The 23,212-nt window shown below is 40.1% G+C and overlaps 2 protein-coding genes across 3 annotated transcripts; one reads left to right on the top strand and one right to left on the bottom strand.

Moving 5' to 3' along the window:
- Positions 1 to 4,771: 4,771 nt before the first annotated feature.
- Positions 4,772 to 8,435, top strand: dtwd1 (DTW motif tRNA-uridine aminocarboxypropyltransferase 1). 2 transcript variants are annotated; one of them, XM_029498365.1, is made up of 6 exons: positions 4,772 to 4,962; positions 5,611 to 5,679; positions 6,619 to 6,936; positions 7,124 to 7,261; positions 7,748 to 8,024; positions 8,156 to 8,435. In XM_029498365.1, exons 3-6 carry the CDS (start codon positions 6,679 to 6,681, stop codon positions 8,383 to 8,385), a joined length of 903 nt encoding a protein of 300 aa, XP_029354225.1. In that variant the 5' UTR covers positions 4,772 to 4,962; positions 5,611 to 5,679; positions 6,619 to 6,678; the 3' UTR covers positions 8,386 to 8,435. The 2 variants fall into 2 exon arrangements, with proteins under 2 accessions (XP_029354225.1, XP_029354226.1); XM_029498366.1 differs by lacking the exon at positions 5,611 to 5,679.
- Positions 8,436 to 8,632: 197 nt separating this feature from the next.
- On the bottom strand, positions 8,633 to 22,537 carry nnt2 (nicotinamide nucleotide transhydrogenase 2). The gene is made up of 21 exons (XM_029498363.1): positions 22,199 to 22,537; positions 21,164 to 21,393; positions 20,875 to 21,074; positions 20,682 to 20,769; positions 19,743 to 19,831; positions 19,466 to 19,653; positions 18,831 to 18,964; positions 18,541 to 18,732; positions 17,862 to 18,012; positions 17,028 to 17,189; positions 16,811 to 16,921; positions 16,578 to 16,723; positions 14,866 to 15,061; positions 13,949 to 14,182; positions 13,189 to 13,349; positions 12,804 to 12,983; positions 12,564 to 12,723; positions 10,280 to 10,361; positions 9,526 to 9,644; positions 9,047 to 9,162; positions 8,633 to 8,953 (listed from the first exon to the last, which is right to left on the bottom strand). Exons 1-21 carry the CDS (start codon positions 22,326 to 22,328, stop codon positions 8,807 to 8,809), a joined length of 3,216 nt encoding a protein of 1,071 aa, XP_029354223.1. The 5' UTR covers positions 22,329 to 22,537; the 3' UTR covers positions 8,633 to 8,806.
- Between the last annotated feature and the right edge of the window lie 675 nt (positions 22,538 to 23,212).

The raw sequence follows: 23,212 nt of genomic DNA, 5'->3' as shown, positions 1-23,212 counted from the left end.
ATTGAAAGAAACTGGAAATCTGCCAGTGTGCAAAAATGCTGCAGACATATTGGGAGGAAGAAAACACCATACATATGTACACACATGCATGCAAACCTATGCGTGCAGGCACACAAACACACACGAACACAGAGCACAAGCTTTACCTTTCGCCTGGGTTCACATCTGGCTTGGAGAACTCCTGTCAGATAAAGAGAGTCAAATTGAGAGAGCAAACCCCTGAAATACGTTTGACCCAAACAATATCTGAGCAAGGTGAAGGCTTCTGCCAAGTCACGCAAAGTTAGTCTACATAATTTGTAACATGCTCAAAATGTAAACACATTTCAGACTCAAGGCTGTGTATTCCCGGCAGGATGAAGAGAGACTGAGGCCAACGAGAATGAAAGAAAACTGTCGTAGACATGAGGCTGCAGACTTCGAAGGGAAAGACACAACACATGTACACCAGAATGATAAATATTATTTATTTGGTGGTCAAAGACCAGCAGATGTTGTAATGTGCTGAAATCACAAATAATTTTAATATTGTTTATTATTGTTTTCAATACTTTTTTTCCCATTTTGCATATTGTGGGGTTCCTGCTATTGTCTTCATCTGCTGTGCCTTAGCCTTATCAAGCTGCAAAAATTAAAACCATATATAGTCTAGGACAATAAAATATGCTACCTTGTATTGTTGTCAGTGATTACACACAATTCTGTTCAAAAAGGTTGTCTGAGTTGTATATAGTTTAACTTATTAAAAAATACATTTCAGTAACTGCACATCAGAAGTTCAAAAAAAAAAAGGGATAAGGGTTAAAGGATAGTTCAGGTTATTGGATGTGGAGTTGTATGAAGCACGTATTCATACATAATTTATTATCTTTAGTAAATTTGAGCTGGCATTCTTCAGTACGGTGAAGCAGAGATGAGCAATAAATTGTATTTGACAGGGAGAGCAGAAAGACATCTTAGATACAATATTTATTAATGCCATGCTAAATTTAACAATTTTTTTTTATTATTTTGGCATAAAACAGCCCTTTTCTTTTGGCCAACATTTTTTAAGTCTACACATTTTGCTGTTTGAGTCATAAGGGGCTGTCATCTGTATTCCACTCACTATAGATAGGTAGTACTTCAAACAACCTGATGTCAGTAACCACATTTTCTGTTTAAAGTTAGTTAATAATTGTAGATTCCAAAAATGTGTATAAATGTGTTAGTGTTGTTGACATATATTTCTGTGCTCAAAATTGTAGTTAAAGAGCCACTGTGCATTTTGACTTAGCTTTTGGGAGCAATAATTGTGTGATGACAATGAGTTAATCTTTGATACAAGGCTTCACAGCAGAGGCATTGCATTTGTGTTTGTGTGGGAGCATAAACCCAGAAAACCACATGTCCAATATTACAATCAACAAGAGCAGACAAGTTATGTTTGCTGGAGGTTTAAAGGAAGTCTGATACCAGCTGTGAATCCCACTGGAGGCCAGGAAGGAGTGAGAAAACCAAAGAGGGGAGAATAGGAAAGTAAGGCAAATGAGGATGAACAGGGTGCAAAAATGGGGAGTCTCGCGCAATGTGGAGAGGTGGTCTTGGGGCAAAAAGAGAAAGGAGAGGCCCTGAAGGGGAGGGGTAACAGCTGAACTTGATACATTTCAGATACGTAAACCTTCATTTCCCCAGAGGAAATTTGTGGTTATACAACTGGGGGAATTCGGTGTTTACAGCCCGTAGCACAGTGCCCCTCGAACACCAGATCATTGGGAAAGAGAATCAGGACCTCCAGCAACTCAACACAATCATTTCCCTGACAGTGAATTAATGAATTCTGATTTTAAAAAAGATGTTTAGAATCCCCTGCAGCATTCGTTGTAAGTCCATTACAGACCGACAAATGTAAAACAAACAACAACAAAAAACCTCAAGTACTCAAATTTGAAACCTCAAATTAAACCTGTCTAGCAGAACAATGTACTGTAGACAGGCAGAACGATAAATATAATGAGCACATGTTTAAAGACGAATAAATAAATTGATACTGCAAATGGGTCCAAGTTTTTTATCTGTTGGCATGCAAGTGTCAGCAGATGAGAGGCTGGCCCCACAGCATTGGTGCACACCTTCACTGAATACTATAGTGCTATAGTGTCTCTATTTAAACTTTCAAATGTGATGCTGATGACTTCTTGGCAATATGGACATCAGAGATCAAACTCACAATGCTTAATGCTTATACATGTCTCCTTAGAGACTAGTCCGGTCATTTTGTGGCTGAGAAAACAGCCAAGTTTAAACTGATCTATCCCTTTCCACAATAAATATAATACTATATATTTTAAAGTGCATACTATATGTTCTATATAGTGTAGGCCTATACCAATTAAATCAGTTAAAGACTGAAAACAGCTCCTCACTCTATTATTGCCTGATCCACTTTATTGGCTTAACATACTACATTACCAAGCTAAATAGACAATTACAATATTACATTGTTGAACTGAGAGCCTCGCATGTGGATCAAAATTAGTTGATTGATATTCCTACATAGAAGCTATTTGATAGTTATTAATTGTCTTTATATGATATTTTGATCAGACAGCATAAGGAGAGAGGACATGGGTCAGAGAGATGGGGAATGACATGCTGGAAAGCACCTAGCTAACTGGGAATCAAACCAGATACTCCTGCTCAGAGCATTCGCTCCAATATCTCTTCATAACCTTGCTACTGGATTACCCTGATGTTGAATTTAGGTGCAATGAGTTTTCAGATGAAAATCGAGGTGGTCACAAATATGTGTACATATGCACTAATGGGAATGCACACAAAAGCAAAAACATTGCATTATCCATAGTGAGCATTTGATTCAAGGAATTTACTATGAGCATTGAGGGGTTGGTTAGCCCGGATACACCTGAGAAAGGATATTTGCAATATCAGATTCTTACATTTTCATTTGTCTGACTTTATTTTGAAAAGGAAACAACATTGAATACCAAGAAAAATCAACAGTTAACAGCTAACTGTTCTCTTTGGACTTAATCTGGACTACTGTCAAGAGTAGAACAAACATTTGTGAAATGCGGTAATACGGCTTGTTTTCCAATTGCTCTTTGCAAGTGTAAACAGAAAAGATGGAAAATGAATGAATTTTAATTACATCAGTGACAGTTGATCCATTTAAATTTGATGCTGACAGATGGACTATTTGCTTTGTCAATCTGACAATTTCATTTCACAGGCAACACGGACATAGTCAAGAAGCCCTGTCTATGGAATGTTAAGCAGCATATAAAAAAACAAAAACAAAGTGTTTAGTTTTTGAAAGCAGAGACACTTTGTGCCTGTGGGAGAAAAACCATCAAATTATATTTTTGACCAAGGCCATGTTTTGTACAGCAAAGACACATGGACAGGCTCCTAGGTCCTATACAACTCAGGGATGGAAGGAAAGTCTGGTGTGATGTATGATGCATGTTTTAATTGCTTTGATTCTCAGAGGAACTTGGCACTCACTACATTTGGCAGGTTTCTAATTATTTGAAGTCTAATATCACTGGACAATGGAAAGTCTCACTCGTTCCACATCTGTTTGCCATAGAACTGAGTGTATGATTGTTTCATTAAAAGTGTGACAGTTCAGGTATCATGAAATCTGTATCTAAAGCAATCTGTTTCCCATCACACCAGATACATCTGGCTTTGAAAAAGACAAATGCATATTAATATTTTATACTAGCTTTCCATTTGATCAGCTCTTATTGGAGAAATATCTGTGAAACAAGAATTTTGCTCAAGCAACACAACGTTGAAGGGCACAAACCGATTCCCATAAATGTTGGCTGTAGTAGGGGAAAAACAAAATAATCAAACAGCGCAATGTCATTTCTTTGATTGCATAAGACATTAACATTTCTGTTACTAACTAAATACACTGACACTGAAATGATGCCCAGAAAGTCTCCTATTGTGCCAAATTACAAAAAATTTCCACATTTGTAACTTCTGGGACGAAAGTTGTGTGGTGGGAATATTTCATTTACCTTTGTTTGACCTTATATGTACTCTGGTTAATCAGTTACCAACAGGCAAGCCCCATGGGCCCCACACACCCTCCAAAAAGCCTTGTTTACTACCAGGCATCAGGGTCAGTATTAGAAATGTATGCTATTTATGGTATTAATGTTTGACAGCTACTAAAATAATCACATCAAGATTTTTAATGATATTAGCAAATAATTCATCAACCAATTTCAGTCCTATGTTAATTGTTGGTTTTTTTTAGATATCTGGGACATCTATCTATGAAATCTAATCACAGAGCGAAGGTTTCCATTTCCCTCAGAATAGAAATTTCCTTCTGGAGCTTTCCATTGATGAACGGGTTTAGAATGAGCCCAAAAGGTCAGGGGTGATGGGGGACCAAGATCTCCCAGAAAGAGAGGCAAAGCCATCAGATTGTAAATCTAAAATGAGCATGTAGACAAATACAACACCAAGAGACACAAGACAGCTGCCAAGAAATGAAACGACTTGAACTATCTGTAATCCATGTTGAGCAGTATATGGGATGTCTAATCACTTCTAATGAAGAAGTCGGTTCAGTGAAAGGTAAAAAAAAAAAAAAAACATTATGTATGTTAGCGTATATCTTAAGTTTTACCAAAACACCTGAAGGATTGGCTGTCAGTTCTCTGCACACCGCCGGCGTCTGTCCGTAGAACTGTTTCCGGCGTAGAAGAAGACGCTGGCGCTGGTGAAAGTGACTAGATGGCGGAAGTGTGGCTGCATCGGGACTGCCCAGCGGAACGCGTCGCTGTCGATCCGACGGAAGCACACCGTCGTGTGTTTTCCTTCGTCTGTGGTGTTATCTGACTCGAGCAACCGTCATTTTTATTTCGCAAACCTGGCCGACGCGTCAGATGTTGTGCAGGGACGCTGACAGGAGCTAGCTTCATTAGCATGAAACAGGTAATGTTGAATGTGCTGTGACTTCCCCCGCGATGGTGAAACATGTCGTCCTGCTGAGGGAGGCACAACGGGCAGAGATGCAGAGGATCGGGATGTGAGCTGAAGGCTGTGCTGTCACTATTACAGCTCACTCCAGACTACTCGGATTACCTTTTAAAATGGAGTTAGCAGGCAAAGTCCTGCGTTCAGAAATGTTCTCACATGTAAAGTTACAAGTATGAGCTTGAAAGTGTCCCTTCAAAGTAAAAGTAACCCACCTGATCGAATATCGCTTCCCCCACCAAGTTTGAACTATTTAATGTGACGCTCCTGGGACGAATCCGTCCTCCAGGAAAGTTAAAGTAGTACTTTTCTCATAAAGAAATGTTTCGGTAATTTAACCGTTTAAGGTTATAGTCTATGTAGTGAGGTGCGTCTGTTTTTTAACCTACTGGATGTATTATTGGAAAATAAATGATCATTCCTCAGTGATGTAATGAGTTGGACACAATTTCACAGCCCCTCAAAATGCAGCAACCATGAAGTTAATTAAAGTAACAGTTTCAGCACAAAATGTAAAAAGGATTTATTGCATGGCTGTATTAGATTGCATTAGTTTTGCAAAGTTCTTATAAATGCACATTAATATTTCTTTTTTTTTTTTTTCAGCGATCTGTCCCAACATCCGAAAAGAGTGGATGCTGTGAGCTAATAGTAATAATTCTAGGTCAACAGAGAGTGAGTCTCTGTTTTCTCAGTGTTCTGTAAAACTGGTCAATCATGATGCTATGTCAAACTGTATCAACATTAAAAACATTATTGAGCAAATATATATTTGTTCATCAATATTTTGAATGTTGATACATTCATGCCAGTAAAGTTTGGTTGTTGTTGATAAAACAAGAAATACTATTTAGAGTTTACTTTAACAGATAAATATGCCCATAAAGAGAAGAAATAAAAATAGTGTAGACTTCATGAGGAAACTACGGAAAGGGGATAATTAAAATACAGAGAAAAATAAATACACACACTGATCGCAACCAGTGAGGTCATCAGAGAACTACTTTCAATGCTGTGGTACTCTGAGGTTTCTGAAAGTAGTTTCTGTGTGGGCTTCAACCTCTGTGTTCACATAGCCAGAAGCCTGTAAGCTACATTGTATTATTTCAGTGTCTGACATCCTAGACTTTACCCCATCTCACCACAGTCTTAATATTTAAACACACAAAACAACTCTCACCTCAATAGTTGTCTCTGATCTTTTTACCATATGCACTTCTGTGCTGCCTTTAACTCAGCTTTTATTGAGTTTTAGCAATATAATACAAAAATTTAGAAAAGAACAGAGCAAAACAGACAGGGTCATCCCAGGCACAGTGGGACGTATCGTAACATGACAAAGTATATTTCATAATAAGTACATATGGGAGGAATATGTATACATAATATGACAACAATAATTCCAAGTTTAAGTATGATCTCCATTTTCCTTTTACCCTTAAAATGTTTTTGTGGTATCGCTCTCATCTGAGAAGGTCAGTCGTTCCATAGTTTAAATTTATTGCATTGTTTCAATCCATTCAGAGATTTTACGGCGACTCAAGTTTTGTAAATGTTGGATTATCTCTGTCTGCTAATATTTATTCTGCTTGTTTTTTTTTTTGTCATTCTCAGCTATGAATTTACAACCCACGAATATTTAATCACTGGTCTGGCAGCATTTTAAGGGCAAGCATGAGTAGCCTGGATCAAGACCATTGTCTCCATCGTGGTTGCCGTGACAAAACAACAGTCTCAAGTGATTCGTCAGACACTTGCAAGCTCGCCAAGCAGCCTCTCCAAGGTCTAAAATTGGCATCACATGCAGTGCTGGTGAAAGCGCAGCAGAGGGGCAGGTTGAAGTGCTCTAAATGTGGAGGATCAAGGATGTTTTTCTGCTACACATGCTGCTCATTAGTGGGTGTCAGCTTGCAAGAAATCCCCTTAATCAAGGTCAGTAAGAGGTTAGGACTTACTTGATTGTTCTTTTAAGAGAAGCCTTTAGCTAAGGACTTACTGTTATACTAGCGGTTTAGTGTAGTGGAAAATATTAAGTCATGCCTCATGTGAATTCTATGAAGTTTGGCACATTGTGTGCTTGATAGGGGACTGTCTTCTTTATTTTTTTTCTTGTGCTCAGCTTCCCGTGAAGATAGACATCATCAAGCATCCAAATGAGACAGATGGAAAAAGCACTGCAATTCATGCCAAGATCCTGTCACCCACTGATGTCACTATATATACCTACCCCTGCATACCAGAGTTTGAAAAGGAAAAGGTTAGTCGTTTTTCATCAGGAGAATGTTTTTAATGTCATCATGAAGCTCTTCTCTTTGCGGCTGCAACAAATTATTTCCACTGTTGATTATCCATAATTTTTTCTGATAAATTGATTAATTATTGGGTCTGTAGATTTGTAGAAAACAAAAATATTGAGTCCTGTGAGTTATATATTTTTTTCCAAATCCAAAGTTAACCTTCTGTTTGGTTAACAACCAAAAAGCCAATGATAATCAATCCACTATCACATATTGAGAAGAAAAGCAGTAAGAAGTTTAAATAAGTTTAAAAGGTCATCAAAATAGCAGAAAAAGTTTGTGTGTTTTTGTTTTTTAAATTCATTAACTAAACAAATAACCAGTTGTTCAGGCTGATGGTTAATTTTCCTAATTTCTGCTGTGGATTTTTCTTCTTAGGTTATGTTTTTTTTTTTTTGGGCTGTGTGACAGTGTTCCACTCTGAATCTGTTCTTTGCTCCACCCAGGTGGTGTTGGTATTCCCTGGTCCAGGGGCTGTCTCCGTTCAAGCAATGATGCAGTGTTTGCTTGACAGGACTGACAGCAGGTCATATGGCGAGCCATGCATGAAGAGGCTGAAAAGGGATGAAGTTCAAGACGCCACATACACTGACAAGAGCCTGGAGTCAGGGACCCAAAACGAAGCAAAGGGCTCATCAAGGGTGTTTCCTCTACAGAGGGTGGTCTTCATTGACAGCACATGGAACCAGACCAACAAGATCAGCACAGATGAGAGACTGCAAGGTAATCATGAAAGATTCATTTGTGCAGTTTTTGCTGCTGGTGATAATTGGGGGCAAATTTCCCTCACCCACAATGCTGTCGAACATGAAGCGCTCTTATGTGCTTTCTGACTGATATGCGTTACCTTCCAGATTTACTGCAGGTAGAGCTGAAGATGAGGAAAACGTGTTTCTGGCGCCATCAGAAGGGCAAACCTGACACATACCTATCTACAATTGAGGCAATTTATTATTTCCTCACTGACTTCCACGAGCATTGCCTCTCTCTGGAGTATAATGGAGAATATGATAACCTTCTTTTCTTCTACTCCTACCTGCATTCGGTTGTGAACAAAGCCAAAGTTTCTGCTGGAAAATGCTGAAGAATGCTTTGAGAGGAAAAAAAAAATCAGCTAGCTGCAAGCCACTATAATGAACTGGACGAGATTCACACGCAAGCGCCAGTATTACTGGCTGAGGGATATCGTATTTTCTGAAGGATCCTGTAACATCCATTTATATTGAAATATGGTCTAAAACATTTTTGTTTGCAATTACTAAACATGAATGAACCATGTTTGATAAATTTGTAATATGAATGAATCCAACCGATCAAAGCTTGACTTGGGTATTTTGAAAGATTTTATTTACAAATCAGTACAGCTTCATGTTTGAGTTTTTCTTGTCCCTTTTTTCAACAAAATAACCTTTGATGCCTGCATAATATAATTTCATCTGTTGTAAACCCAATAAAGATGTCCTTTCAACTAATGCTGGGAATATCGTATCTGTCCTCCATGTTCACTAGTAGAAGGCCTCTCTGATCTTGGCTTGCAGGCTGTCACAGGTCTTTTTTGCATCTCCCAGCAACATTGCTGTGTTGTGCTTGTAGAAAATAGGGTTATCCACTGCAGCATAGCCCACACCCAAGGTACGTTTCATCACAATCACCTGGAGAAATAATAAAAAAATATATATATCAAATTTTCTTGCTGGTGCATCAAAAATATTATAAGCATTCAAAAAAACATAAATAAAACCAACCTGTTTGGACTTCCACACTTCCAGGACAGGCATGCCAGCAATTATAGAGTTGGGATCTTCTTGTGCTGCAGAATTTACGGTGTCATTAGCTCCGATGACCAGTGTCAAATCCGTTTCTATGGGACACAGACGTTTAACAGATTAATACATTTGGCAGATGAGCACACCGACTGCTTGCCAAAAGTTCTGCAATTGTTCTCCCTGATATTGAGTTTCCCAGCGCCACACTTATCTCCCTCATAAACATAACGATATGTCCCAGCCACAGGCCTGGTTGCTAAGAAAACAAGACTGTTGCCTTGATAACATGGCATCCCAATATCAAAACATCAAAAGGCTGCTGCCGCCAATGCAGATAAAAGGGGCAGTGCTGTGTGAAGATTACACTTAATTGTTCTGAGAATATCTAACACTTCCTTGCCTAAGTTGACCACCACTAATGTAATAGTCAATATTGAAAAGAGAACTCTAAAGTTTACCTGGGAAGTCATCATTGATCTCATCCATCTCCAGCACCACATCATAGGGAACACCGGCCTCAGCCAAGAGGACATTCAGCTGACCAGGCATACGCCCCGCCACTGGGTGGATACCAAACCTAGTGGAGATATGTCTGCTCAAATGCTTGCTTTTGAAACATTAGCCTTTTGTAAAAGAATGAATGATCCCCATTTTATAAGGCTCCACAAGTAAAAAGGATTGTGTCTCTTGACACAAGTTTAGCTTGTGGTGTTGTGTGTAAATAAGGAAGCAGTGGAGGACTGTGCATGTCATTTACTATTATAAGCAAATATAGAAATATTACAGTGTAGTAAGTAAAAGTATAGATTTAAGGTCTTGAGCAAAATGCTGTGAAAAATAGCACTTTACAAACCACATTAGCCTTCTATTATTTGATGCAATGTTTAAATATTGATAGTCGTATCATATAGTAGCTAGTGAATCTATTAACCATTTTATAAATGCCAAATAGTTACCATGCATCACATTTTGAAGAAAAGAAATACAATCTAAAAACAGAATTGTAAGCATTTATCATGTAAAACACTTGATTTATATTGCATATTTGTACTCATCCAGTTTTATCAACAGGAGGAAGATATTTTCCACACATCAGCCGTTCATTCATTCATGTGAAGGACTCCATTTTAGGAAGCCATTTTGATAATGAGAATAATGAGAATCTGCAATAATGTTGTTTAATGAGTGAAGAACCTGAGTGCCAAGACTCACCTGACAGTCTTTCCCTGTTCCCTCAGCATTGTCACCATGTCTGCTATTGGGTACTGGGCTTTGGCTGCACACAGACCCCAACCTAAACACAAGAAAATACAAATTACAGCCTTAATCTTCAGATAAAAAAGGCTTTTTTTTTTTTTTGTCTAGAGAGAGTGTCTAGAGATTTTCTAATCCTGTCTTGGTTGTTTGATCTTATTATCCAGTTTCCAAGCTCTTTATTTTCTGGATTTATGTCCTAGTATGTTGCCCTATTCGAAAACAAATATTTACTATCTAAAATTTGATACAGCTATTGTTCATAACTAAAAAGTTCAGAAAATGAGTAGGGGTCTAAAAACAATGGTTATTCATCTACCCTCTATTCTCTCCTCTGTCCTCTTCTCCCCGTCCTCCTTCACCACAATTCTCCTCGCTGCATTAAATCACTGAGTTTCATTGGTCTCAGAAACATTTTTCTAAAAGAAAACTTTTGCATGTTTGGTATGCATGTGGGTCATCTGCGTGCAAAGAACTCCTTTCTCAGTTTCTGAATAACCTCCATTTAACCCTGGTGGTCAGGTATCACATAGAGTTCAGTATTAACCCTAATTGAATTTTTTTTGAAGCCACTTGCCCATAACCCGTATCGTCTTATTCCCCAGCCAACTGGAGCCTTCTGTTTCCTCACTGCTGTGCTTTGTTGTTGACAGCATATGGAGAAGTCCTATGTCTGGACTCAATAGCTCTTACGACTTTTCACTGTTTCTCTAATCAAATCAGTATGTTAGACCACACAGCTGTCCTTGTGCTGGTTTGGAGCCATTGGAAAACAACAGCAATCCAACGACCCAAGTTATTCAAAGTACCAGTGCAAAGTTCCTTTTGCACCAATGACTCAATGACCCCCAGTTGTCAGACTGAGTTGTCTGGATTTTTGTCCATAATAAATCAGGACAAAGTCACCACCTCACACTAAAAATGAGTACATCTTGCTAACCAACATGTTCCAAAAGACTTTTTGTACTGTTCATTGTCAATGCATCATGAGACACCTGGCGGCTGTTTGATTATTTATGGGCAAACTGCTCCCTCTTGAGGATCACTGTGTTTCAGTATTCTAACTTTTAATCAATTACAACTGCATCAATCAATCCAAGATCCTGACCATTTCTGAGATGCTTCCAGCATCTCCAGACCTGCTGCATTTCAGCAGAGCAGGCCGCTTCTTTCAAGTTAAGTTCATGGAAGTGGCGAGCGTTTGGTGTCAAAGGTTGAGAGACAGAAACACCGCAGCTCAATTGAGGAGCCACAGAATCCAAGTTTTGAGGCACCTTAATGCGTACAACGTGTGTGCAAAACATGTAATTTCTGCCAAAAGGCAATTGACTTTTGGAGGCGTAACGTTGGTTTGGTTTTAAAACTGCTACCGTTCAATCTTTCTTAAAACGATTCGTTTGAAGTAATGGTGCTGATAAAGTCAACAGTTATACTGGCTTCATACACAGAACAGCTTGTCTGCAGAGTCTCCTCCACTAAAGGCTAACTGGTTTTCATTGGAATATAAAACCGGCTGAAAAACAGCTTCTTCCCCATGGCTGTGAAGAGACTGCTGCAGGACTCATGACACCCCCCACCACCACTACACACACACACACGCATGCACAACTACTACCTTACAGCCCAATGGACAACTGCTATAAACCTATTTGCACAGGCTATGTATATAACTATTTATGTAAAACATTTAATTTAATTGCATTTTATTTTTGGTGCCGTTTTCAATTATTCTTGACTGTATTTTGAATGTGACATGTAGTTGCTATCCAAGAGATGCCAAGTGAAATTTCATTGTATTCTGAACAATGACAATAAAGCTTCTTATCTTATCTTATCCTAAAATGGGAACTCCAATGATTATGCACATCAAAGTCTGTCTGAAAAACAAAAATAAATTAAAGTAAGAAAGATTAGCGTTTTAGACCTCGAGCTCTGCTGATTTGCACCAAGTTTAGACAAATATGTAGAAATCCTAGAATAAAAGCGACACCATCGCTTGTTGTGCTGTGTCAATCTTAACTCAACATGTGACACTGAATGTTCCAATGATACAGTATTAAAGGTCTGGGGGAAAGAAAGCAAAAAAATAAACGTATAAATAAAACCTGAAATAACAACATGTCAACTTTATTGATAGGTTAAATCAGTTCTAATGAGCTTCTGTGTTAATTTTAAATTTAATTGCTCTTCAACATTCCCAGGGAACTTCTAAATCATGTTCTGTGCCTTGGGTGGTGTGTACCTGGAGTGATGATGATGCTGTTGGCTTCTTTGATTATGTCAATCGTCTGGTCGACATTAACCTCAGTGTGAGTGCCGACAATCTCCATTGGCTTACCACCTGCTGTGGAGGTGGTGCCATACCCACCCAGAATCACATTGGCCAGGGAGCGGTTCATGGCCTCGGAGAAGAGGAGAATAAGTCAGGCTGAGTGTACAGGGTAGAAATCATGCGCGTGTGGATCCGCGTTTGTTTACTCACCACACACATGATGTAGGAGAGGATGGCACCAGAGGAGCCAATCAGAGCTCCCACAATCGTCATGAGATTGTTGTCAAGTAAGAAACCTTCAGCACAGAGTGCCCATCCAGAATAGCTGTTCAAAACGGTTATGACCACGGGCATGTCAGCGCCCCCGATGGCTGCTGTCAGGGTTACACCCTACAGGGAGTTTTGAGAAGATGGCAAAAAGTAAAACAGAGAAGTAACAAAAATTGAGTCAGTCAAAACCAAGTCCAAAATGACATGGAATGGAGTTCATATATATATATATATATATATATATATATATATATATGGCTGCCCATCTTCAGTGTGAGACTTAATTTTAATTTGTTTCTACTTCACATATTTAGTGAAAACCCACCATGACAGTGGAAAGCCCAGACACTCCCAGTAGACACCCCATGCCTGTACCATAGCTGGAGCTGAGCATAAAAGGCACCATGCCTCCCACTGACGCAGCCATTAAGCTGGCGTTCAACACATGTCGTCCCGGCAGCATCAGTGGCGCAGAGTTCAGGATACCTACAGCAAAAAAAAAAATCTTTGATTTTAGACAAATTATTGCCACTCTTCTCTGAGGCTAAAGGGCAATAATGTGACATGATAAAGCATGAAACATGGTTTCTCCTGAGCTGTGTCAGCAGTCTCAAACTTCCAGATTTCTCTCTGGAGGCCTCTAATCAGCTGTCAGCAGAGTCTGTCCCATCCATAAATCAGACAGCTGCCATCCACCAGCCATAGCCATGCAGCCACTACCCTGCCATAGTCATAACAAGTTACCAAAGAGCTTTGCATGTGTTCCTCTGACCATTTACATTGCAATGTAAATTTGTGACTGCTGAGACATGCACACAAGCCCAGAGTCTGAGCCTGGATTTACTGTTGGATCTTTGGCTTTGACTAGATGAAAGAGACAATCAGTACCAGAGGACATAAGGCTTGGTGTGTTTATATAGATATTAGTGTGTTAAATTCGGAGCAGTGATGAGACTTGAAAAGGACACAGTCTCCTGACTTTAAATTTTGCCCAATACACACACACACACACACACACACACACACATATATATACACACACACACACACACACACACACACATAAACTACACAAAATCCATTACCTTGAAGCTTGCCATAGGCCACCAGTGAGCCGCTGAAGGTGACACCTCCAATATAGGTGCCCAGATACGCCACTGTCTTGAGAACACCAGCAGCTGGGTGAGTTTCTAGGTGGGGGTACTCAATCATGAACTCAGCAATGCAGGTGAGAACAGCTGCCAACCCTACAAGGCTGTGGAAGGCTGCCACAAGCTGTGGCAGGTCTGAGATTTCAATGCGCTTGGCAATGGTCAGACCTGCAGTGGAGAAATAAAGATTAACCAAAAGAACGAAAAGTCTCAGTGAGTTACTGTGTTTGGCTAAATCAAACACCAGGCAGTAAACTTGTCTTGCACACACTGCTTGAGGTTAAATAATAAAAAGAAAAAAGTAAAAAAAAAAAAACAAACTAAAAAAGCAAATGTTTAAAAGACAGACACCTGTTTTCAGTTACGGAGCCAAATCTTCAAAGCCAATCTGATGAGTTCTGATTTAAGTGTTTAAGTGTGTTTTCTTGAAAATATAGGGATACTAATTTAGCACAGAGTAAACGCTCATGTTCTATTGCCTGCTTTCTTAAATTACTATTAACATGTACAATGTTCAGACATGATGACGAAATGCACAAATTGTAACTGGACAGGATCATTGATGTTCTGCTATGAATTAGCAAGAAAGCTCACTCTCTTTCAAAACAAAATGAGGCACATGCAAAGTTAATAACATGTAAGTAGTTCATGATGGCCTTGTAATGACTTCTAAATGAACTGTTGGACTTCAAAGTAGACATAAAGTTTTTATTTTTGTCTTTAATGAAAACTAGAACCCAGAGAAGCTGCGAGAAGCAGGGCGAGACTCTTGTTTGTCAAATGTTAGGGAAGAGCAGAACACATCACTTACGCCTCAGTGGAAAATCCACAGAAAGCAGTGAGCCACATACCCAGGGTTCCCCCAGTGGCCATGGCTAGAGACATCTGTGACAGCAGCTCTGGTGAGGGTTTGAGCGCACCGAGGGTTGCAGCAATACCCCCTGCCACTCCCATCATGCCCAGGGCGTTCCCCAGGCGGCTTGTGCCCTGGGCAGAGAGGCCTGCCAGCGCCCCAACACAGCATAAACCTGAGCCCAGGTATATCATCTGAGGTAGGAAACACAAATCAAACTTGCTTGTGTAGCACTTGGTCACATTGATATTTACCGTCACTCAATGAGGTGTCCTTAAATGATCAGCAAGGATTAAAAGAAATCCCTTTTTTTTTTCTTCAAACCTTTAACCCAAAATAATGCATTTCCCTCTGGTGTAGGGGGAAGCATTTTTGGTGACTGGTACTCAAGGGACCTGAGATTTATAGCTGAATATAGTGTACATAAATTTGAAAATGGTCATTTGACGTCATTCACACAGCTAAATACAGAATACCACACAATCATTTTCTCCAGGTGCGAAACTTTGTAAAAACTAAATTTATATTCCCAACAGACTAACCAATAGTTAGCCCAGTCAATAGCTTCCTTCTTAATTTGAATTTAACTGCCATGAACAGTAGAAAATTTCCCTGTTTTATGCAAAACTGTATTCTGTTAATCCTGTCACTGCCAGCAGGCATATGACTGAGACCTGGAGGTTGACCTTGATGTCAACACATGGTCAGACGCCTTTGAATCTGAAAAGAAATTTTTTACCTGTCACAGACTCAGAGAAAGCCAGAACAGGATACAACACAGACTACAATGCACCCCTCACTTTCTAAACAAAATTAATCCCGAGAAGTGCCCCCTATGCCTGAAATGTAAAAAAGAGGTAGGGGCATACTATCGCTGGATAGCCAGATACTGGAAAAATATCACTAAGGAGCTCAGCTCAATCTTCCACAAAAAACAGTATTTCTTCTGAATATACCTGTGGTGCAGTTCTTAATAACTGCAGGACCGCTTACATTAATGGTTAAACCCCCTTTAGCTAGGAGATGTGTTCTATTTCAATGGATTAAAGAAAAAACCCTTTCTGTCACACAGTGGTAGAAGGAAATATACAAGGTTTTTCCAAGGGAACCCCTCAGTGCTACGTTAAAGGGCAATGACAATTTGTTTTACAGTGTCTGGAAACCTTTCCTGAACTGCCTTCCTGGTGATCTTGTTGACTAGCTGCAGAAAGGACAACCATATTTTGCTTTCACTAATGTATGTGTATGTGAATTCATGTAAGTGAATTGGTGTATTTTTGTTTTGCAGTTTGGTTGTATCTGTGCTGTATTGTTTGTTTATGTGAAATCAATAAAAATTATAATTTTTTTTTTTTTTATTATGTACGTGTAAAAACATGAGCTGTTATGATAAGACAATCACACTGTTGATCATCAGAAAATTAACAGATTTTTTTTTTTTTCCAGACTGAACCCAGATATTTTTGGGTTCAGTCTACTGGCAATGCAAAAAGTTTCATTACTGAATGTTTTCTCACTTTTTATCATTTTAATTACATTTTCTACCCTAATATCTACCGACAGAATCACTTGCCAGATGTGTGAAATTAGTTACATAAGCTACAAAAGCAGCAGTTGCAACTGATAACAAAATCAAATACAAACAAACCAAGAAAATTCAGCTTTGAGAAGCAATCAATTGTACCAACAAATCACTTTGTAATCAATCACCTGCTCAATGCTGTATCCAGCTGCCACTGAAGCTCCATATCCTCCAACAAAGGCAGCCCCAGGCAGCATGTACAGGTAATTGTACTCGGGGGGGTCTGTGGGACGTTTGAACATGTCCAACATCCTCTGAGTGATCAGAAAACCACCTGCAGAAAAACAAAAAACAATGTTTTGTTGGGTTTTTTTTTACAAGCAGACAAGGCAAAATGTTCTTTTTGTGTTGAATATCAGACCAGCAATGTTGATGGAGGACACAAATGCAGCAGCCAGTGCAAGCGTCTCAGGCAAGGTGGAAGGTGTGAGACCTCCACCCATCAGCACCAGACCACCTACTGCTGTCAGACCTGAGCAGTGGGAACAGGCAGAGCGTAGAAACAAGATGAAAAATTATATATTTAAAAAAAAAAAAAAATCTATCAGACAAACAAACAAAAAACACTAACTCCGAACCTGAGATGGCATTGGTAACAGACATGAGGGGTGAGTGCAGAGCGGGGGTCACGCCCCACACAGTGTGGTATCCCACTATCCCAGCCAAGCCGAAGGTTGTGACCATCTGAGTGAATGCGGAGTTGGGGGATATGATGCCCAGAAGGAGACAGGTGGACAGACCTACAAAAACATTTAGCAGTGTTGTTGTAATTGTTGTTGTGTCTATGAGTACGTGTAGCATTTTCCATTTTGCTGTAGTGGGAACACGTGCAGTTTCAGTTGTTTTTGCAAGCATTTTCCATTAATTTAGTGGGATAACTGAATAGGAAAGTAATACACCTCTGTAGTTTCATAACATGTTATGCAAGTATGATGATCTAGGTTCTAGGTAATCATAAGGTCTAGTAATCTCAATTCTCTTGCCAATAAAGGTCAATTTTTCCAAATTAAGATTCCAAAAGAGGTACTCTTTGAAACTAGGTTTGCAAACATTTCATTTTTAAATGCACCAATGATTTCTCCCAATTTAAAAAAAAAAAAAAAAATTCATTTGATATGATCTGATAGTTCATGCTAAGTTGGTTGTCCTCGAATTGCTTTGCTGATCTAACCAACAGGCCAAACCCAAATGTACTCAGTTGACAATTTACAACAAGGAAAAGCAGCAAATTTTTACTTTGTTGAACCTTTGAATTGTTTGGCCTTTTTACTTTATAATTAATAGAATGTTATAATTTTTCAATTTGACTTAATTATGATTTCCATTTATTTTTTAAAATAGAAATTGAAACTGAAAAAAAAAAAAAAAAATTCTCATCCTCATTCTGCCAGATGCTGCCAGTCATGTCTGACCTGAAGTGTAGATTCCAGCGGAGGTTAAGGTGCGGTTGAAGGGAGAAATTGCTGCTGCCTTCTCAGCCTCCAACTCTCCGACTGATTTCTGTTTTACTGGGGCTGGTGGGGCTGTTTTAGGGAGAGGAGATGGGAATATATTCTTGCCGTCCTAGGTACAGCAGAAAACACACAAGAGGACCAGTGTGAGAGAACAAAGAACATCCACAGAGTTTTGCGTGAGAAACGCACATCAAGACTTGGTCTTGCATTGTGGGAGATCTTGCCTAGATGTGTGGGAGCACTCAAAATACAAACCCATGGCCTGCATAGGAGATTATACTGAACAAACAGCAATCACAAACCAGTTACCAGTAGTGGTTTTTAAGATAAATTCTCTTTTAAGCAGCTTGAATAATGCTTAGTTTAAATGGGGTAAACTGATATGTCCTGTTGAGGTTGCATGCTCTCTTTGCCATAAACAATATGTCAAAGCCAAAATTCCTGGAAAAGTATATTTTGAAATGATCATAACATTCTTGCTGAAATCCAACATGAGCTATTCCCAGCTGGGATCAGGTTTTTAGTACTCATTTGGCACAGTATCGCAGCATGACAGGATCTGATAGTTCATGCTGAGAGCAGAAGATGCCAGCAGAGAGGGAGGCTGTTATAATATTTATAGTAAATAAAAACCCACCTTCATAACAAGAGTCCCACGAATGACATGGTCAATTGTTCCATAGTCAAATTCGTCTGTGGGCTCATAGTGGAAGTATTCCTTGTCTGGGCTAATGGCCTTCAGTAGCTTCAGGATGTTATTTGAATAGAGAGTGCTGGCCTGGCTGGCCATGCGGCTGGGCAGGTCTGTGTAGCCAACATGTGTGACTCCCTGGGCATTAAAAGAAATTTCTGCTGTTAGGGAATTTTTAAACACATGTTAAAAAAAAAATTAAGACCCAAAATTTGTTTTCTAGGCAGAAAACTTACCTTGTAAACATACAGCTCACCCGGCTTGGTGGTCTCGATGTTGCCGCCGGCTTCTGCAGCCAAATCCACCACCACAGAGCCGTCCTTCATTGAATCCACAAACTCCTTCTTGATCAGAATGGGAGCCCGTTTCCCTGCATGTGAACATGAATCAGAGGAATGAGATGGATCATATGTTCGTAAATCAGTGTGTGATGGCTCCATATTACAGATGCAGACAGAGAGAAGAAAAACAACAAGCTAATTGGGTTGTTATGGACAACATAGCAAGTCATTTCTTTCTAACACAAACAATCATCAAACACAAAGTAAAATGAGCATCAAGTTAGGTCTTGCGTTTGGCCAGCTGACACTGCAAGTTCCAAAATGTATTCACGTTTTTCCTGGTTCAGTACCTGGTAACTCCTGCTCCTACATCTGGGTCTTTAGCTGTTTGTTTGTTTTTTGACCAATCTAAGAGTTGAACTGTCAGCTGTTGATGGGTCATCCAAGCTATTGTTGGACAACACTGGCAACAAGTACTGATGATTGCCACTGGGTATTGTTCAATAAGAACAATTCAAAAAGCTGATTAACGCAGCTTTAACCTGAAAACATAAATGACAGGATAAGGAGTGGATTTCACAGTGACTGACCTGGAATCAGGGCAGTGCTGATGATAATGTCGACCTCTTTACACTGCTTGGCGAAAAGGGCCATCTCGGCTTCAATGAACTCCTTAGACATCTCTTTGGCGTAGCCTCCGACTCCCTCTCCAGACTCTTTGATGTTTACTTCTAAAGGCTCTGCCCCAAATGACTTGAACTGCTCCAGGGCTGCTGGTCTGACAGACAAGAAACAGTTATTGTTAAAATTATCCCTCTGAGTGATGATGTTTTGTTTTGTTTTTTTTTTAATAAATCTCTCTCATACCTGGTGTCAAATCCTCTGACTATAGCTCCCATTGACTTAGCTGCACCTGCTGCTGCTAAACCAGCCACTCCACCACCAATAACCAGGACCTGAACAGAAATTACATTCATATACATTACTGTGGAGCCAGGAAACTGGCACAGTCCTCCATTACCTATTCTATTTATTCTATTTAAGATATACTGGCAAGAAAAAGCAAATACTGTGAGCAGATGAAATCACTACCGTTGATAGGGTGACCAGGTGTCCTGCACAGCATTTTCATCCCTTTTTCTGCATCCCACATATTGAGACGATGTCCCGCATTTTGATTGACTCTAGTTTTCAAAAGTCAAACCACTGCAGCACAGACGCTTTTCTAAAATCTGGCTTTTATGCAATGGCTGTGAAGAAAGCAGGGAAGGCTGTCATCACGCAGCTGTGTTTAACGTCAATCAAACTGGGCACACATGGGTGTCAAGCGCAGCTTAACCTGTCACCGCCTTTGCTGCCAGGCTACGCCCAAAAGGGAAAATTGCAAAGCACCGCAAAAGTCACAATGCACTTTTAGGAGGAATTAATATGGTAACACAAAGAAAAGGAAATGCAACAAAGACTGGGAAACAGCTTATAATTGGGTGAAGTCGGTGCAAGGCGATTCTCAGAGAGTTTTTTCAGAAATTTGCCAGTTATTTTTCAGTTTCACACAAAGGGGAATACGACTTGAAGAGGCACAGCAACCAGAGGGCAAAACAGTGAGATGTTACAGAATAAAATGAGCAGAATAAAAATGTTTATTTTTTTTAAGGTAGCTAGACATTACATCAACATTTTAGACTACCTCTCGGTGTAGGTAACGTGTCCCATATTGTCCCACACAAACATACTCGTTGTCCCACATTCGGTTTGTTGGGATCTGGTCACCCTGACTGTTGGCCTGTACTATACGTACGTCCTTACCTTAGCTGGGGGTACTTTTCCTGCAGCTGTGATCTGACCAGTGAAAAACCTTCCAAAGTGGTTGGCAGCCAAAATAACAGCCTTGTACCTAAAAAAAAAGAAAAAAAAAAACTCAAGGTTTATTTATTTTCATTAGAAATTCCTGAGCAACTACAAACATATGAAACTACATGTAACGGTAATTTGTTTTTACCCAGCAATGTTAGCCATGGAGCTGAGTGCATCGTAGCCCTGTGCGATGGTGACTCTGGGCACCTGGTCCATGGCGAGCACAGTGCTCTGTCTCTCTGACAGTTTCTTCATCAGCTCTGGATTCTGTGCTGGATAAATGAAGCTCACCAAGGTATTCTTAGGTTTCAGGAGGTCAGCCTCACTCATACTGGGGGCTCGAACCTAAAGCAAAATGGAAATGTTACAAATAATGAGTGGAAATTCAGCAATTTCTAGACACAAACACACTACCAAAAACCAAATGGGCAAACCTTAAGGACCAAGTCTGAGCCAAAGGCTCCCTTGACATCAGTGATGGTGGCTCCAGCTTCGGTGTATTGTTGGTCAGAAAACTTTGATTCCTCGCCAGCTCCACTCTCCACCTGCACCTTGAATCCCTGTTTGACTAACGCCTGCACCCCCGCAGGTGACAATGCCACGCGACGTTCACTTTGTACTGTCTCCTTAGGAACACCCACCACCACATCCTTGTAGAGCACACCTTAGCAGACACAAACCCAATAATAGTTGTAGTTGCAAAACATGGAAAGTAATGAGATACCTTCAAGAGTCTTTGAAGACAAAAACATAAATATAACTAGATATTAGAACATGTTGGTTAAAAAAGAAAGGATTAGAAATGATTGCATTTTGTGCCTTTGATTTTTGTGCCACAACACAGGACAGCATGTGTGTAGAACTGAGATTGTACGACTGCCAACAGTGTCAGGTTACACATTTCTCTCCATACACGGTGTGATGACCTCGCCGCCATGGAGACATTATTAGCAGGTGATTGGCTGTGAGCCAGCATACAGAGAGCGGCCTACACTCACCACACTAAGAAGCTTAAAATCTGAACTTAAAAAGCACTCTAACTTTCAAAACCGTCACATGCATTCAATGACAGGTGCAATGCAAAGAGTCCAGACTCAACTGACTGTCTGTGAACAAAAGCTGCCAGACTGCAGCTGAAGTTTTTTATGTCACCTTTAACTGACCTCTCATCTGTTCTCAAATGTTAGCATTGCCCACAGCTTGGTGAGCAAAGCTCCTGCCTCGTCCACAGAACAGCACAGTTCCCACATTTGGGAACATCTCTAGCAACTTGTTGCAGACAGCTCAGGATCCTTAGAGTTTTCCACTCCTCTGGTAAGGAGTGCTGTGTCCTTGAGTGAATTATCAGATTCTGATTCCTCCACTGACGCAGGTAGGAAATTCAAACCAAGGAAAGAACGCAGACCTGGCATTGTGTGGAAATAAAGCAAGGGTAAGCAGCGATTTTAGCAGAGCAGTGCAATTCCTACCTCTGGAGGCCTTTTGATCCCATAACACAGGGAAAGTCCTGAAATGCCTCTTCCCAGGTATCGTCTGACGGACCCCTTGACAGAGAAAAATTACAGAAGAGCTGGAGATGCAGCGCAGGAGGGTCGACATGGCCAGTGAGTGTCCTCCCTGAGACTCCCTCTGGCTTTTGAAAATGAGCACAAACAAGCAGATGTAACTGACAAGTTAACACGACTCCTGCATCTGTTGTCAAATTTAAAAAATCATTATACTGTAGCCCCTGAACCCAACACAATCAGATTGTAGGTGCTGCTAGGCTTAGAGAGAGAAGAGTGACACTTCAGCCCTACAGGACACAACACAAACACACACACACAGGGCCCGGGGTTGATTACAGACTACGGGCTTGTTCGCGAGATCTTGAATTATGACGCTGAAGAGAGAAACTGTGCCAAGTGTGGCCTGGTTGCTGTGGGTAGGAGCAGAAACATCAGGCAGAGACATAGATAAAAATGTTGGGAATCTTCAGGAGTTCCACCACCAACTCAAGACACAGGCCCATGCAATAATTTTAAACACTCATAACAAAAAGTCTAAAACTGAGGGTGTCAACTTGAAGCGTCCAATAATTGCTCTGTAATATTTTTTCAGCCATTCATCATCACTCAGTAAACATTCACACAGTCAATCAGTTCCTCACGCCCCCTATCTTCAGTTCATAGTGGGTGGTTTCGTTTTTATTCTCATACTTGCCTTTCAAAGTGCTCAGGTTAATGGTTGAACTTTCCCTCCGCAGGGGGGGTGTCCTATTCCGGATTACAGGGACAGACAGATGACCTTCCGCTCGGACAGAGTCACAGCTGCACCGTATGTGTAAAAATAGCGAGCCACGTGATTCCACTCATGTTTTCACACACAGACGGAGCCAGCGGTGTGGAGGGATCACTTTGTGTTTCTGAACATTTTTCCTTAAAAAATGAAATTGTCCACGTCAACAAGGAAAGCTGCAGAGGACCTTACAGCTGGTGAATGAA

This window comes from Echeneis naucrates, chromosome 3 (assembly GCF_900963305.1).
Source record: "Echeneis naucrates chromosome 3, fEcheNa1.1, whole genome shotgun sequence".
NCBI classification, from domain to species: domain Eukaryota; kingdom Metazoa; phylum Chordata; class Actinopteri; order Carangiformes; family Echeneidae; genus Echeneis; species Echeneis naucrates.
Note: the sequence above shows the minus strand (reverse complement) of the source record. Positions and strands in the feature narration are given on the sequence as shown.

Excerpts from the sequence above, each read along its gene's own strand:
- dtwd1 (XM_029498366.1), top strand. The coding sequence starts at position 6,679 with ATGAGTAGCCTGGATCAAGACCATTGTCTCCATCGTGGTTGCCGTGAC. Across the intron at positions 6,937-7,123 it reads AAGAAATCCCCTTAATCAAG|CTTCCCGTGAAGATAGACAT; the intron begins GTCAGTAAGAGG and ends TCTTGTGCTCAG. Across the intron at positions 7,262-7,747 it reads CAGAGTTTGAAAAGGAAAAG|GTGGTGTTGGTATTCCCTGG; the intron begins GTTAGTCGTTTT and ends TGCTCCACCCAG.
- nnt2 (XM_029498363.1), bottom strand. The coding sequence starts at position 22,328 with ATGTCGACCCTCCTGCGCTGCATCTCCAGCTCTTCTGTAATTTTTCTC. Across the intron at positions 19,832-20,681 it reads GAAAAGTACCCCCAGCTAAG|GTCCTGGTTATTGGTGGTGG; the intron begins GTAAGGACGTAC and ends ATTTCTGTTCAG. Across the intron at positions 8,954-9,046 it reads AAGTGTGGAAGTCCAAACAG|GTGATTGTGATGAAACGTAC; the intron begins GTTGGTTTTATT and ends TTATTTCTCCAG.